At 39.1% G+C, this 13,116-nt stretch overlaps 2 protein-coding genes and 1 non-coding gene across 4 annotated transcripts in view; all 3 read left to right on the top strand.

Moving 5' to 3' along the window:
- Positions 1–7,021, top strand: part of LOC111432098 (3-phosphoshikimate 1-carboxyvinyltransferase 2) — a 15,746-nt gene extending 8,725 nt beyond the window's left edge. Inside the window, exons 3-10 of the mRNA XM_023068894.1 lie at positions 2,878–3,235; positions 4,516–4,763; positions 5,116–5,269; positions 5,357–5,571; positions 5,651–5,768; positions 6,049–6,259; positions 6,379–6,440; positions 6,548–7,021. Of these exons, the coding sequence (XP_022924662.1) occupies positions 2,878–3,235; positions 4,516–4,763; positions 5,116–5,269; positions 5,357–5,571; positions 5,651–5,768; positions 6,049–6,259; positions 6,379–6,440; positions 6,548–6,766 (1,585 nt within the window). The 3' untranslated portion in view covers positions 6,767–7,021. The remainder of the gene's footprint in view (positions 1–2,877; positions 3,236–4,515; positions 4,764–5,115; positions 5,270–5,356; positions 5,572–5,650; positions 5,769–6,048; positions 6,260–6,378; positions 6,441–6,547) is intronic.
- Positions 2,289–2,391, top strand: LOC111432224. Its single transcript, XR_002708621.1, has one exon. It is a non-coding gene; the product is annotated as a U6 spliceosomal RNA (small nuclear RNA).
- A 781-nt stretch (positions 7,022–7,802) lies between the features above and the next one.
- LOC111432208 (UDP-glucuronate 4-epimerase 3-like) lies at positions 7,803–10,610 on the top strand. 2 transcript variants are annotated; one of them, XM_023069074.1, is made up of 2 exons: positions 7,803–9,378; positions 10,415–10,610. In XM_023069074.1, exon 1 carries the CDS (start codon positions 8,057–8,059, stop codon positions 9,353–9,355), a length of 1,299 nt encoding a protein of 432 aa, XP_022924842.1. In that variant the 5' UTR covers positions 7,803–8,056; the 3' UTR covers positions 9,356–9,378; positions 10,415–10,610. The 2 variants fall into 2 exon arrangements, with proteins under 2 accessions (XP_022924842.1, XP_022924841.1); XM_023069073.1 differs by having other exon boundaries at positions 10,408–10,610.
- The last annotated feature ends 2,506 nt before the right edge of the window (positions 10,611–13,116 follow it).

The following is a 13,116-nucleotide window of genomic DNA, read 5'->3' as shown; positions in this document are numbered from 1 at the left end:
TTTTTTCAAAAAAAAAAAAAAAAAAAAAAAGTGAAGCTGAATCAGATTCTCTGTTGCTTATGATTCTGTTTACAGAAAATGAGGTCACAAATGATGAACAGAGAGGCATTAGTTTTATTTCGAGTAAAACTGAAGTCTGCAACAGCTCCTGGACCTCTCTTTTCTGTGTCTGCTACGCTCAATCTTAAGAGGTATTTCATCCTTTATTTATTCTCGTATCCATTCTCTAAGCACCATAGTAGTTCTATATGCCTTTGTAGCCTCATCTTGCTCTTATATTTTCAGTATGTGGTATCATATGCACTGATTTTTCTATCAATATAAATGCAACGTTTCAAGTCCACCATCAACAGATATTGTCCTCTTTGGGTTTTCCCTCCGGGGCTTCCTCTCAAGGTTTTTGAAACGCGTCGGTTAAGAAGAGGTTTCCACACCCTTGTAAAGAATGTTCCGTTCTCCTCCCTAACTCATGTGGGATCTCACAATCCACCCCCTTCAGGACCCAGCGTCATTGCTAGCACTCATTCTCCAATCGATATGAGACTCCCAATCCACCCCCTTCGGGGCCCAACATCCTTGTTAGGACACACCACCTCATGTCCACCCCCTTCGGGGCTTAGCCTCCTTGTTGACACATCGCCCGGTATCTGGCTCTGATACCATTTATAACGGCTCAAACCCACTGCTAGCCGATATTGTCCTTTTTGGGCTTTTTCTTTTGAGGTTTCTCTCACGTTTTTTAAAACTTGTCTACTAGAGAAAGGTTTTCACGTCCTTATTTCGTTCTCTTCCTCAATCGATATGGGATCTCTCAGTAAAACTCATCCATATTGGCTGGTTGGGGGGAGAGGAATGAAGAGGATATGGGTTGAGGATGTGATTTTGTGACCACACAAGAAAACAAATGGCTTGCGTGAGTTGTGTAAAGGATTGATTTGGATAATTGGATATGGTTCCTTTCATCTTTCAACTGAAAGAATTTGTTGTTATTTGAGGCAGCTTGTCTCAGCCCACCTCTTTTGTCCCAAAACAGCCAATTGTAAACATATGGCTGTGGTTGCTCTCTCATTTGGATATCCAACTACTTATCCATATTCAATGTTGTCAATGTGGTCAGATAGATTGAAATCAACGTTTATGCTTTAAGATATTCTGTATTTAAGCATATTCATATAAAGCATGTTCTCAGCATATTCTTTGTTATTAATTATTCTATCTACCTAAGTGCGGTTCAACTTATGGTATTTTACTGTCCAGTTTTTTGTTTCGGTAAAATAAGTGTGTGAATGTGAGAATTTAAACTTCCGATCTCAAGAAAGATGTAACAATATATGGCTACTACTGGCTGATATTGTCCGTTTTAGTCTATTATGTATTGTCGTCAGTCTCACGGTTTTAATACGTGTATGTTAAGGAGAGATTTACCCTCGTAAGAAATGCTTTGTTCCTTTGTTCCCCTTACCAGCCGACATGAGACCTCATAATCCACCCCACTTCTGGCGTCTGACTCTGATACTAGCCCAAATCCACTGGTTATAGATATTGTTTGCTTTAGCCTATTACGTATTTCTGTCAGTCTCACGGTTTAAAATGCATATGCTAGAAACAGGCTTCCTCACTCTTATAGAGAATGTTTCCTTCTCTTCTCCAACTAATATAAGATCTCACAAAAGATGTACGTGTCAGTTACCGATGAGTTATACTCATGTTGACTTTTGTTATACCGTTTAGATTTGAGCACTTGTTTTCCTTTCTCTCCTTCACTACCGTTGGTCGAGAAGAGGAAATGTAAAAAACGAGTTCATGGATATTATTTTGGAACTTCTGAATTTTATCTATTTATTTCAGTAATTTTTCCATAATAAAAGGGTAAAGTATGTAAGTGAAGTATGAATTTATAATTTTGAAGTGAATGTTACCATTTAACAGCCTAAGTGTTTGTCTGCATGGAATACTTAAATGATTAGCTTGACATATGTAAGAATTTACAGAACTAATTGCACACATAATATAATTAATGATTATATAAAAAAATGCTTACCTTAAAAATATATATTTTAGAAGTTCGTAATTATAATTAAATAATAATTACCAAAGAATTTAATTCAGGTACACTGTTTGCACGCTTTCCCATGATTTTCATTTACGATGTGTCGACTGACCTTTTGTCCCATCAGAATACCTATCGGATTGACAGGTGAGCTGTCGTTCAGAAACCTTTTGTCCCACATCGATTAGTTTTCATTCAATATTACGCTTCATATGGCCAAGGGTACAACGTACAATTTGTCCCTTCGGGGACATCCGATAAAATTGGAACGATACAGAGAAGATTAGCATGGCCCCTGCGCAAGGATGACACGCACAAATCGAGAAATGGTCCAAATTTTTTTTTCCTTTTTACCCCTGAATCCGACTTTATTTTACCAATATACCCCTATGTTTTAACCGCTGTTCTTTTACGATTATATCCCTAATCAATAGCTTCCACTTCTTCAGCGAACAACAACTAACAGGACAGAAAGGTAAAATGATCGCGGAGTTGGTGAGAGAGAAGTAATTAAACAATAAACACCACTCCCATTAACAAGTTTGCCAACAATCACCGAGTTGACTCACCTTTCAACCCCAGAAGTGCGCGGTAAACACAAGGGTTGACTCGCCCAACACATTTCTTTAATACTCGGCCGCCTCCTCCGATCTTTGGAATTTGCTAATATTTTTGGTAATTTGTGGTGGCTGAGTTGGTTGGTGGAGTCGATAATCCAAGTGAATACAAAACCCATTTCCACCAACTCTTTCCATACCTACCCGCCTGCCATTGCGTAACTTGGACCCGTTTCAGAGAGATTTATATGTTAGAGAGAGAGCTAGAGAGGCAAAGAGAGAGAGGGAAATGGCCCAAGTGAGCAAAATCTGCAATGGCGTTCGGACCCCTCGATTTCTTCATGAAATTCCCAAATCTCAGACGCCCAACTCCGTAAATTTGTTCTCTGTTAGGTCACCATTTGTGGGAGCTCTGAATTTCCGGGGTTTGAAATGTGGCGATGAAATGAGGGGAAGTTCTTCCGCTGGTAGAGTAAGCGCCGTCGTTCCTCTTAAGGTTTCGGCTTCCGCCGCCACGATGGTGCCGGAGATCGTGTTGCAACCCATTAAAGAGATCTCTGGGACCATCCACTTGCCTGGTTCTAAATCCCTTTCGAATCGGATTCTGCTTCTCGCTGCTCTCTCCGAGGTATGCAAGATCGTGGGGTTTTTTTTTTTTTTTTTATTTTGCATTGAAATTAACGTATTGGATTTTCTGTTATGCTTAGCGATCGATTGAGCTCGTTTAATTGCTGATCAAGTTTATAGAATGAAAAATGGTTTTGTCTAATAGTATCTCATTGGCTTGGAAAATCATTTGTTCTTCTGTTTGTAAACATTTATTCATGTTCTTTCTGCCTCTGATAATGGATGATGCATTTGATCAAGAAATGGTTGTTCCGTCAATCAAATGCATTTCATGGAGGATATAGCCAAGAATTGTTGTTTATGGTCTGGTCGAATGATTCCATTTACTTCGAGTCAGGTTTTTTCAATAGGTAAAGGGGACATTAGCTCTCTCTTATCAAGTAGAACCGGTCATTGTGACCGGTTGTTCTATTAGTTTGAGCTTTGGAGTGGGGAACGAAACATTCCTTATAAGGGTGTGGAAATCTCTCCCTAGTGGGCGTTTTAAAAACCTTGAGGGAAAGCTCGGAAGGGAAAGCCCAAAGAGGACAATATCTGCTCGCGCTAGACTTGGGCTCTTACAAATGGTATTAGAGCCAGACTCTGGGCGGTATGCCAGCGAGGACGCTGGACTCCCAAGGAGGGTGGAGGATTGTGAGATCCCACATCTGTTGGAGTGGGGAACGAAACATTCCTTGTAAGGGTGTGGAAACCTTTCCCTAATGGACGTGTTTTAAAAACCTTGAGAGGAAGCTTAGATGGGAAAGCCCAAAGAGGACAATATCTGCTAGCGGTGGGTTTGGGCCGTTACAAATGATATCATAGCCAAACACCGGTGGCATGCCAGCGAGGACACTAGGCTCCCAAGGAGGGTGGATTGTGAAATCCCACATCTGTTGGAGTGTGGAACGAAGCATTTCTTGTAAGGGTGTGGAAACCTCTCCCTAGTGGACGCGTTTTAAAAATCTTGAGGGGAAGCTCGGAAGGGAAAGCTCAAAGAGGACAATATCTACTAGTGTTGAGCTTGGGCTGTTACAAATGGTCAGAGCCAGACACCAAGCGGTATTGCCAGCGAGGACGTTGGACTCCTAAGGGGGTGGATTGTGAGATCCCACATCTATTGGCGTGGAGAACGAAACATTCTTTATAAGGGTGCGGAAACCTCTCCTTAGTGGACTTGTTTTAAAAACCTTGAGGGGAAGCCCGGAAGGGAAACCCCAAAGAGGACAGTATCTGCTAGCGGTGGACTTGGGTTGTTAACATCCGGTAGCTTATCGTTGTTATCTCTTATTAATTATTCAGGGAACGACAGTGGTAGACAATTTGTTGAGTAGTGATGATATCCACTATATGCTTGGTGCATTGAAAACACTCGGGCTGCACGTTGAAGAGGACGGTGCGAACAAACGAGCCATTGTTGGAGGCTCTGGTGGTCTCTTCCCAGTGGCCAAAGAATCAAGGGATGAAGAAGTTCAGCTTTTCCTTGGCAATGCTGGAACAGCAATGCGTCCATTGGCAGCTGCAGTTACTGCCGCTGGTGGAAATTTAAGGTGACATTTCCTTGATCAAGTGCTTGAACCGAACACGAATTGAACACGTACCCTTCTGAACGTAAATGAATGCTTGTTTGAAGTGAATATTTAGCTTGACACCAATGTACGTGAGATCCCACGTCGGTTGGAGAGGGGAACGAAACATTCCTTATAAGGGTGTGGAAACCTCTCCCTAGTAGACACGTTTTAAAACCGTGAGGCTGACAACGATACGTAACAAGTCAAAGCGGACAATATCTACTAGCAGTGGGTTTGGGCTGTTACAATGTAATATAGTATACATAACTTGCATAACATCCACTCGTATTCCATTGCGTAATTACATACTAACGACTTAGAAACGTTACAGATATGTTCTTGATGGAGTACCTCGAATGAGAGAGAGACCGATTGGAGATTTGGTTGATGGTCTCAAGCAGCTCGGTGCCGATGTCGATTGTTTCCTCGGCACTAACTGCCCTCCGGTCCGTGTAGTTGGAAAAGGAGGTCTTCCAGGGGGGAAGGTGAGTATTATAACATATAACTACATTATGCCTCACTAGGCAATGTACAATCCTTAAATTTATAGCTATTCGTCATCTTGTTTTCAGGTAAAACTCTCTGGTTCCATTAGCAGTCAATACTTAACTGCCTTACTGATGGCAGCTCCTCTGGCTTTAGGAGATGTTGAAGTCGAGATAATTGATAAGCTGATTTCGGTTCCGTATGTCGATATGACTTTGAAACTGATGGAACGATTTGGGGTCACCGTGGAACACAATGATAGCTGGGATCGGTTCTTCGTTCGTGGAGGTCAAAAATACAAGTAAGTTTGTACAAAATATAGGTGTATTAGCTTCCATAATCCTGTTACACTGGTGCTAACGAGCGAAGAAAAACATCAGGTCTCCCGGACATGCTTATGTCGAAGGCGACGCTTCAAGTGCAAGCTACTTCCTTGCTGGTGCGGCTGTCACTGGTGGGACGGTTACCGTTGAAGGTTGTGGCACCAGTAGTTTGCAGGTAACTGCATACTTCCATATTTTGCATTCCCGACCTTTTCCTACCATAGATATCTCTACCTTCAAGATTCGATGTAATAGCCGAAGCCCACTGCTTTGTGAGATCCCACATCGGTTGGAGTGGGGAACGAAGCATTCTTTATAAGGATGTGGAAACCTCTCCCTACCAGACACGTTTTAAAAACCTTGAGAGAAAGCCCGAAAGGGAAAACCCAATGAGAACAATATCTGCTAGCGGTGGGTTTGGGCCGTTGATATTTTTGTTATATTCTGCTCATCAGGGAGATGTAAAATTTGCTGAAGTTCTTGAGAAGATGGGAGCTAAAGTAACCTGGACAGAGAACAGTGTCACCGTCACTGGACCGCCACGAGACTCTCCGACGAGCAAACATCTGAAAGCAATCGATGTCAACATGAACAAAATGCCCGATGTTGCTATGACACTCGCTGTAGTTGCATTGTATGCCGATGGTCCAACTGCCATTAGAGATGGTACGTTTCTATGTTTTTCGGGTTTAAACGATCGCAAATCGATTCCAACCGGAACCCAATCCGTTTTGATTACTTGAATCTCAAACACCTTGCATTGAGTTTCTCTGTCTGTATTTCAGTTGCAAGTTGGAGAGTGAAGGAGACCGAACGGATGATCGCCATTTGCACAGAGCTCCGAAAAGTTAGTTTGAGTTCCCCTCAATGCCTACGTATTCGTTCTACCTCGTCTTTCGACCGCTCTTGTCGATGCTGTTCTTTTTGCTCATCGTGTTGTGTGTTATATTTCAGCTTGGAGCAACCGTTGAAGAAGGTCCAGATTACTGTATAATCACCCCGCCAGAGAAACTAAACGTGACGGCCATAGACACATACGACGACCACAGAATGGCCATGGCGTTCTCGCTCGCTGCCTGCAAAGATGTTCCAGTTACCATTAAGGATCCCGGATGCACCCGAAAAACGTTCCCCGACTACTTCGAAGTGCTTCAGCAATTCGTCAAGCACTGAACAACCAAGAAAGATATGAGAGATAGGCAGCCGTTTCATTACTGCCAAAGCAGTAAGGAGGCAAGTAATTTGGTATAACCTGAGAGCTTTTAGTAGTAGAAAGGCTGATTTTGGAACTTTGAGACGCCTTATTCACTTTGTTCTTATTACTCCACTTTTGTTTCTAATCTCCCTTCAATGTTTGCTCACTACCTATTGAAAAAACCATAAATTATGAATAAAATTTCCGTCTCGACATCGTTTGAACGTTTTGAATTCATTGGACTCATAACCGGTAGGTAGCTTGGTTGTTTGGAAGCTGAGAAAACGAGAGTTTTATGATGTAACAGCCCAAGCCCACCACTAGCAAAAATCGTCCTTTTTAGGCTTTTTCTCAGAGTCTGTTGGGAAGAAGTTTGCACGCTCTTATAAGGAATGTTTCATTCCCCTCTCCAACCGATGGCAGGTCCCATTAGGGGAAGGAAAGTTTCGAGCTTGGGTCTTTTGTGCAAATGAAGGGCGGGGACGGAGACTGTATTTGTGATCATTACCTTCTCGATTTCTATTCCGTTCAATCATAATTTGACACGCTATATTTCATGGATCTGACCCTATTCTTAGCTACGATATGAAATAAAAAAAATAAAAATAAAAATAAAAATCCGTCCCTCTCAAATGGTTTCCGCGAAGAACAATGGAAGCTATGAAACTAAGAATTTTGGGTTAAAACAGAGAGGTTCAATTGTTCATGAGATTCATTCTCAAAGTTGCAGCTTTTTAAAATTTAAAGAAAGAAATTATTGAATTAAAAATCTATGATTAAATCTAATTTTGTGTTGTTGGAAGAAAGAAATGTGGTTAAATTAGTGGGAAGCTTCTCATCCAAATGATGGGGGCAACAAAAATGACATTTCTGATAGGAGGATCCCAAATTCAAGGCCAACCCAACAACAAATCCAACTGAAAGTTCATAAATGGAAAATGGTTCTCCTAATTCAATTCTATTTTTAATTTCCCCTTTTCCCTCCCGGTTTTCGAAGTGAAAACAACAACAAAATTCAAATTTCTCTTGTTTTTCAACTCTCTTTAACCCCATTTCTTGATCTTCCGTTAGTCAACAATGGTTGGATCTTCCTCCAAGAAACCAGAAGATTCTCCAATGGAAAACTGGTAGAACGCAGCAACAACGCCGCCCCACCGTCGATGCCGGAAGATTTTCGTCGGACCAGTTCCAGAAAACCCTAGCCATAGCCAGTTAAGTTTCCGGCGATTCCCATTTCTGAGATTTTTGTTCAAACCTAAGGAGAAGTAATGTCCCATCTCGATAACATTCCTTCAACTCCGGGAAAGTTCAAGATGGAAAAATCGGCGTACATTCATCGCGTCCGGTGGCAGTCATCGATAACGAAGCTCACATTCTGGTCCTTAATTATACTTGGCTCGATCTTGATTTTCTTCTACAGATCGCCGTCGTCGTCGCCGCTGTCGTCCGATCCTTCCCGCCGATCGCTAAGCACTTACGACTGGGGCGGACCGTCCTGGGAGAAAAGAGTTCGCTCATCGGCTCGAGTTAGGTCTCGTAATGGGATCTCTGTTCTCGTAACCGGCGCCGCCGGATTCGTAGGAACTCATGTCTCGGTGGCGCTGAAGCGCCGAGGCGACGGCGTTCTTGGCCTCGACAATTTCAACAACTACTACGATCAATCGTTAAAACGAGACCGTCAAGCGCTTTTGGAGCGCACCGGCGTGTTCGTTGTTGAAGGCGATATCAACGATTCGGCTCTGTTGAAGAAGCTTTTTGAAGTGGTTCCATTCACGCATGTGATGCATTTGGCAGCTCAGGCCGGCGTCAGGTACGCCATGGAAAATCCTAGTTCTTATGTTCATAGCAACATAGCTGGATTAGTTAGTCTTTTGGAGGTCTGTAAATCTGCAAATCCACAGCCTGCAATTGTTTGGGCATCTTCTAGCTCTGTTTATGGATTGAATACTAAGGTACCCTTTTCGGAGCAAGACCGGACCGATGAACCGGCGAGTCTTTACGCGGCGACGAAGAAGGGTGGAGAAGAAATTGCACACAGTTACAATCATATCTATGGACTTTCATTGACAGGGCTGAGATTCTTCACTGTTTATGGACCATGGGGAAGGCCTGATATGGCTTATTTCTTCTTCACAAGAGATATCTTGAAAGGAAAGTCAATTCCCATATTTGAAGCAGCTGATCATGGCACTGTGGCTAGAGATTTCACGTACATTGATGACATTGTGAAGGGTTGTTTGGCATCTTTGGACACTGCTGAGAAGAGCACAGGGAGTGGAGGGAAGAAGAAGGGACCGGCGCAGCTTCGGGTATTCAATTTAGGGAATACGTCGCCGGTGCCGGTGTCGGATCTTGTGAGCATTTTGGAGAAGCTTTTGAAGGTGAAAGCAAAGAGGAACATAATGAAGTTGCCAAGGAATGGTGATGTTCAGTTTACTCATGCCAATATTAGCTTGGCTCAAAGGGAACTTGGATATAAACCAACCACAGATCTCCCGACCGGGCTGAAGAAGTTCGTCCGGTGGTATATGAATTATTATTCGCAAGGGAAGAAGGCCGATGCGTAGCGGGATTGCTCGGCGTTTACACGGTAGGCTACTTCGATTCTTATTCTTGTTCATTATGATTCGTATTATGATTTGTTGGTTTGACGTTTCTGTGTTCATTGCTATGCTTGGTTGTCTTTCAATTTATATTAATGGAATCACTGAAATTTTTGTTGTTCGTTTGATATTGAGATCTTCTGAAGTTATGGCTCATCTTTTCCCCTTTTGTAGCTTCACAATTGTAGAATTTATGAATGATATGAAGGCATTTCATGTTTTGTGAGCCTGTATCAATGCTATGCAACTCAATAAAATAGCACATAATAGTAGCTTCTTCATTTGTTCCTTCTTTTCGAGTCTTTGAATCTTTCGAATATATAGGCTTTTTTTTAGGAATACCCTAAGATCCCATGTCGGTTGGAGAGGGGAACGAAACATTCCTCGTAAGAGTGTAGAAACCTCTCCCTAATAGACGTGTTTTAAAACTGTGAGACTGATGATAATACGTAATGGGTCAAAGCAGACAATATCTACTAGCGGTGGGCTTAGCTTGTTACAAATGGTATCAGAGCCAGCCACTGGGCGGTGTGCCATCGAGCCCTCCAAAGGGGGTGGATTGTGAGATCCCACAGTTGGAGAGAGGAATAAAAGCATTGCTTGTAAGAGTGTAGAAACCTCTCCTTGGCAGACGCGTTTTAAAATTTTGAGGTTAACGATAATACGTAATAGACTAAAGTGGACAAATCTGCAACGGTGGACTTGGTTTTTGTTACAAATACGGTTTCTTTGTATCACATTTTCGATGAATATTTAACATAAGTTTAGCTGCTATGCAAAGCTAACATTGTCAAACCTTGTTTCTGGTTGTGTTCTTGAGCTACCCCTTAGCACTGCACATGATTTCTTTTGGAAGGTAGCGGTTTTTATGCGTCTTTGGGTCGATTTTTCGTGCAGAAGTTGAAATGCAAATATGCTGCTTAGAAATAACAGTTCAAATTTAGATGTTCATCAGTTTTAATCTGTTGAGTGATGATGAACCTTATAGTCTTAACCGCACGTTTTGATATCGTAAGAATATAGCGGTTGAATAGCTATTATTCGCTCAGCTGCATTTTGACTGAGGGAGCATGCGGCAAGAGTGTAGGTGAGTGGTAAGCGGGAGCTGCTGGGGCAGCGACAGTTATGTGGTTTCACATCGCTATACGTTTGATATAATTTTTAGTACAATGAGCGAGACCTTTGAAATGAGATTTTGAGGATATAGGTCGCTAACTCGAGCATATTCTGTAGTCTTAGTAAGAGGGCGAAGGGTTAAGTAAGGAGGATTTACCCACCCGGTGTGAGATATCACGTTGTTCGAGTGTTTAATGATTCAAACATTAACAGTATCATTTTCAATAAGAAAAAAAATTTCGCTTACAAAGGTCGGTATTTGATTGAATAGCTAGCTTGTACACAACGAGATAATTTAATCAATTGAAATTAAGCAAAGAGGGTTGTTTTATCCATCGATGGATTCATATAATTGAAGGATTTTGTAGCTTTGGAATTAAATGATATCGAAATTCACTTTAGGATTGACTTCCTTCATTGAATTAATGTATTGGCCGAAGGTCAACATCTTAAATTTCAATTAATAACTTCAACTAATCATGATCCATATGTTGTCTAGAGATGCTTACAGGTAGGGGGAAGCCTTCCCCGTCTCCTGCCTCCTATTTCATTTCTAATTTTCGCAAGAATTTTCATTTATTTTTGTAGGGATCGGGACAAGGATTCCCCACAGAAAACTGACCCCACGGATAATTTTTCTCGGTTTATGATGTTATTTTAAAGTTTTTACTTTTTAATATAATCTTTATTAAAAAAATTATTTAAAAAAAATCAAATAAATCGATATATTTTATAAGAAAATATATATATATAATATTCTACCCCAACATAATTTCTAATATCCCTCCTAAAACAAAAGGTACATGTTTATAGGTTAAATCATCAAAATTCCCCATTAAAATTTTAAATTTTTATAAATTAATTAATTTAAACTCTCCTTTAGATTTTCATTTTAAAATTATTAATTTATTTTGAAAATAAAAATTTATTTAATATGATAAAAAAAAATGGTAGAAGCAAGTAGACTGTGGTTTCCTTATTTATTTTTTTCTATTTATTTTTTAAAAAATTACGTGATAGTTTTTCAAAAAATAATTATAATTTATTAATTGATTAGTAAATATAATTCTCCCTTTTCATAACTGTAAAATAAATAAATAAATATATATATATATATAATAAAAAAGAATATGATAAAATTCATTTTTTACTGTGAAATAAAGTGTGGGTGTATAATCTTTGTGAGAGGATTGAACATGACAGGTTCCTAAAAACAGCCCAAAAGGAATCTGTCCCACCCACTATCCTCCAAGTGATGGATTCACATGTTGGTAACAAGGGGCAATTTCGTCCTAAAATATTATGTTCACATGAAGCACTGTTCACTTTTTTTCTTTTTTCTTTTTCTTTTTTTTTTTCTGGAGGGAAAAAATAGGAAGGTTCACATGAGCTATAAGAATGAATAATGGGACCATACTCATAAAAATAGATGCAATTAAAATTTACAACACACTGGAGATTTGATTTCCCACCTACTCAATCAATCAAATTATACTTTGGTGGGTACCCCTCTTTTTAAAAAAAATCTTAATAGTAATTTGGATTAAAATTAAAATGATATCATATCATATCATCATTAAAATAAATCATAATAAAGATTACCATAATCGGGTCGAAATATATGAACTATAATGATTCGACAACTTTCAACGCGTTTATTAGAAACAATCTTTCATACTTATATTCCCATAATCTTCCTCTGAATTAGCCAATGTAGGACTCAAAATTCTCAATACGTTTCTCTGAGAGCTTTAACCCTAGTGGGTCTTAAAACATTATTTTAATATTTTTTAGTTCAATAATATATGAGAGTGAAGATTCAAACCTCCGACATTTAGTTCAAAAAATATGTCTTAACAAATTAAATCCATTAATAAATTAAAATTTTAGAGTATGACTCAAACAAAATTAAGATCTAACGGAATATTTAATGTAAAATTATTTGCTTAATTTATTTTTTTAAATTGGAAAAGCTAAATTAATTTTGTTCCAAATATTAGTACATTATTTAAAACATGTTCCTCAAAATTAGAAGAAAAAAAAATAGAGAATATTAAAAAGATATTAATGACAAAAAAAAAAAGGTAGGCAAAAGGACAGAAGAAAAGGAGGCACACAAGGTCGATGAATAGGCTCTCCTCGTTGGGAATCACTAACCATACCCATACCCAATAAATAAATAAATAAATAAATATATATATATATATATTAATCTAACAAACATGTTAGACGTGTGAAAATCAAACTTTTGAGTCTCGAGTCACGTTTGATAGAAAATGTTTTATAAATAATTAACAATTAATCACATCTTCCAGGAATGAAGAGTTGACATGAGATCTCCCCTAATTACATATGAGAGTATCTATATATGTGTGTGTATTTTTTTATTTTGATCGATACAATATGAGCTTTTTTCTTTTTTTTTAATACGTAATACTTTTGGGTTTAATTTATTTTTAAAGAAAAGAATATTTAATTTTTATTTTGATTTATAAAATATCTTAAAATTTAAAATATGATTTTAAATTATTTATTTGGTCTGAAATGAAAAAGGAGTTGAAATAAATATGATTAAAAAAGAGGCAAAAAAAAAAAAAAAAAAAAAAAAA

The sequence above is a fragment of the Cucurbita moschata genome, unplaced genomic scaffold (assembly GCF_002738365.1).
Source record: "Cucurbita moschata cultivar Rifu unplaced genomic scaffold, Cmos_1.0 Cmo_Scf00037, whole genome shotgun sequence".
NCBI lineage: Eukaryota > Viridiplantae > Streptophyta > Magnoliopsida > Cucurbitales > Cucurbitaceae > Cucurbita > Cucurbita moschata.
The sequence above is the reverse complement of the archived record's forward strand: the minus strand, read 5'-3'. Positions and strand labels throughout refer to the sequence as shown.

Coding starts and splice junctions, on each gene's coding strand:
- LOC111432208 (XM_023069074.1), top strand. CDS start 8,057: ATGTCCCATCTCGATAACATTCCTTCAACTCCGGGAAAGTTCAAGATG.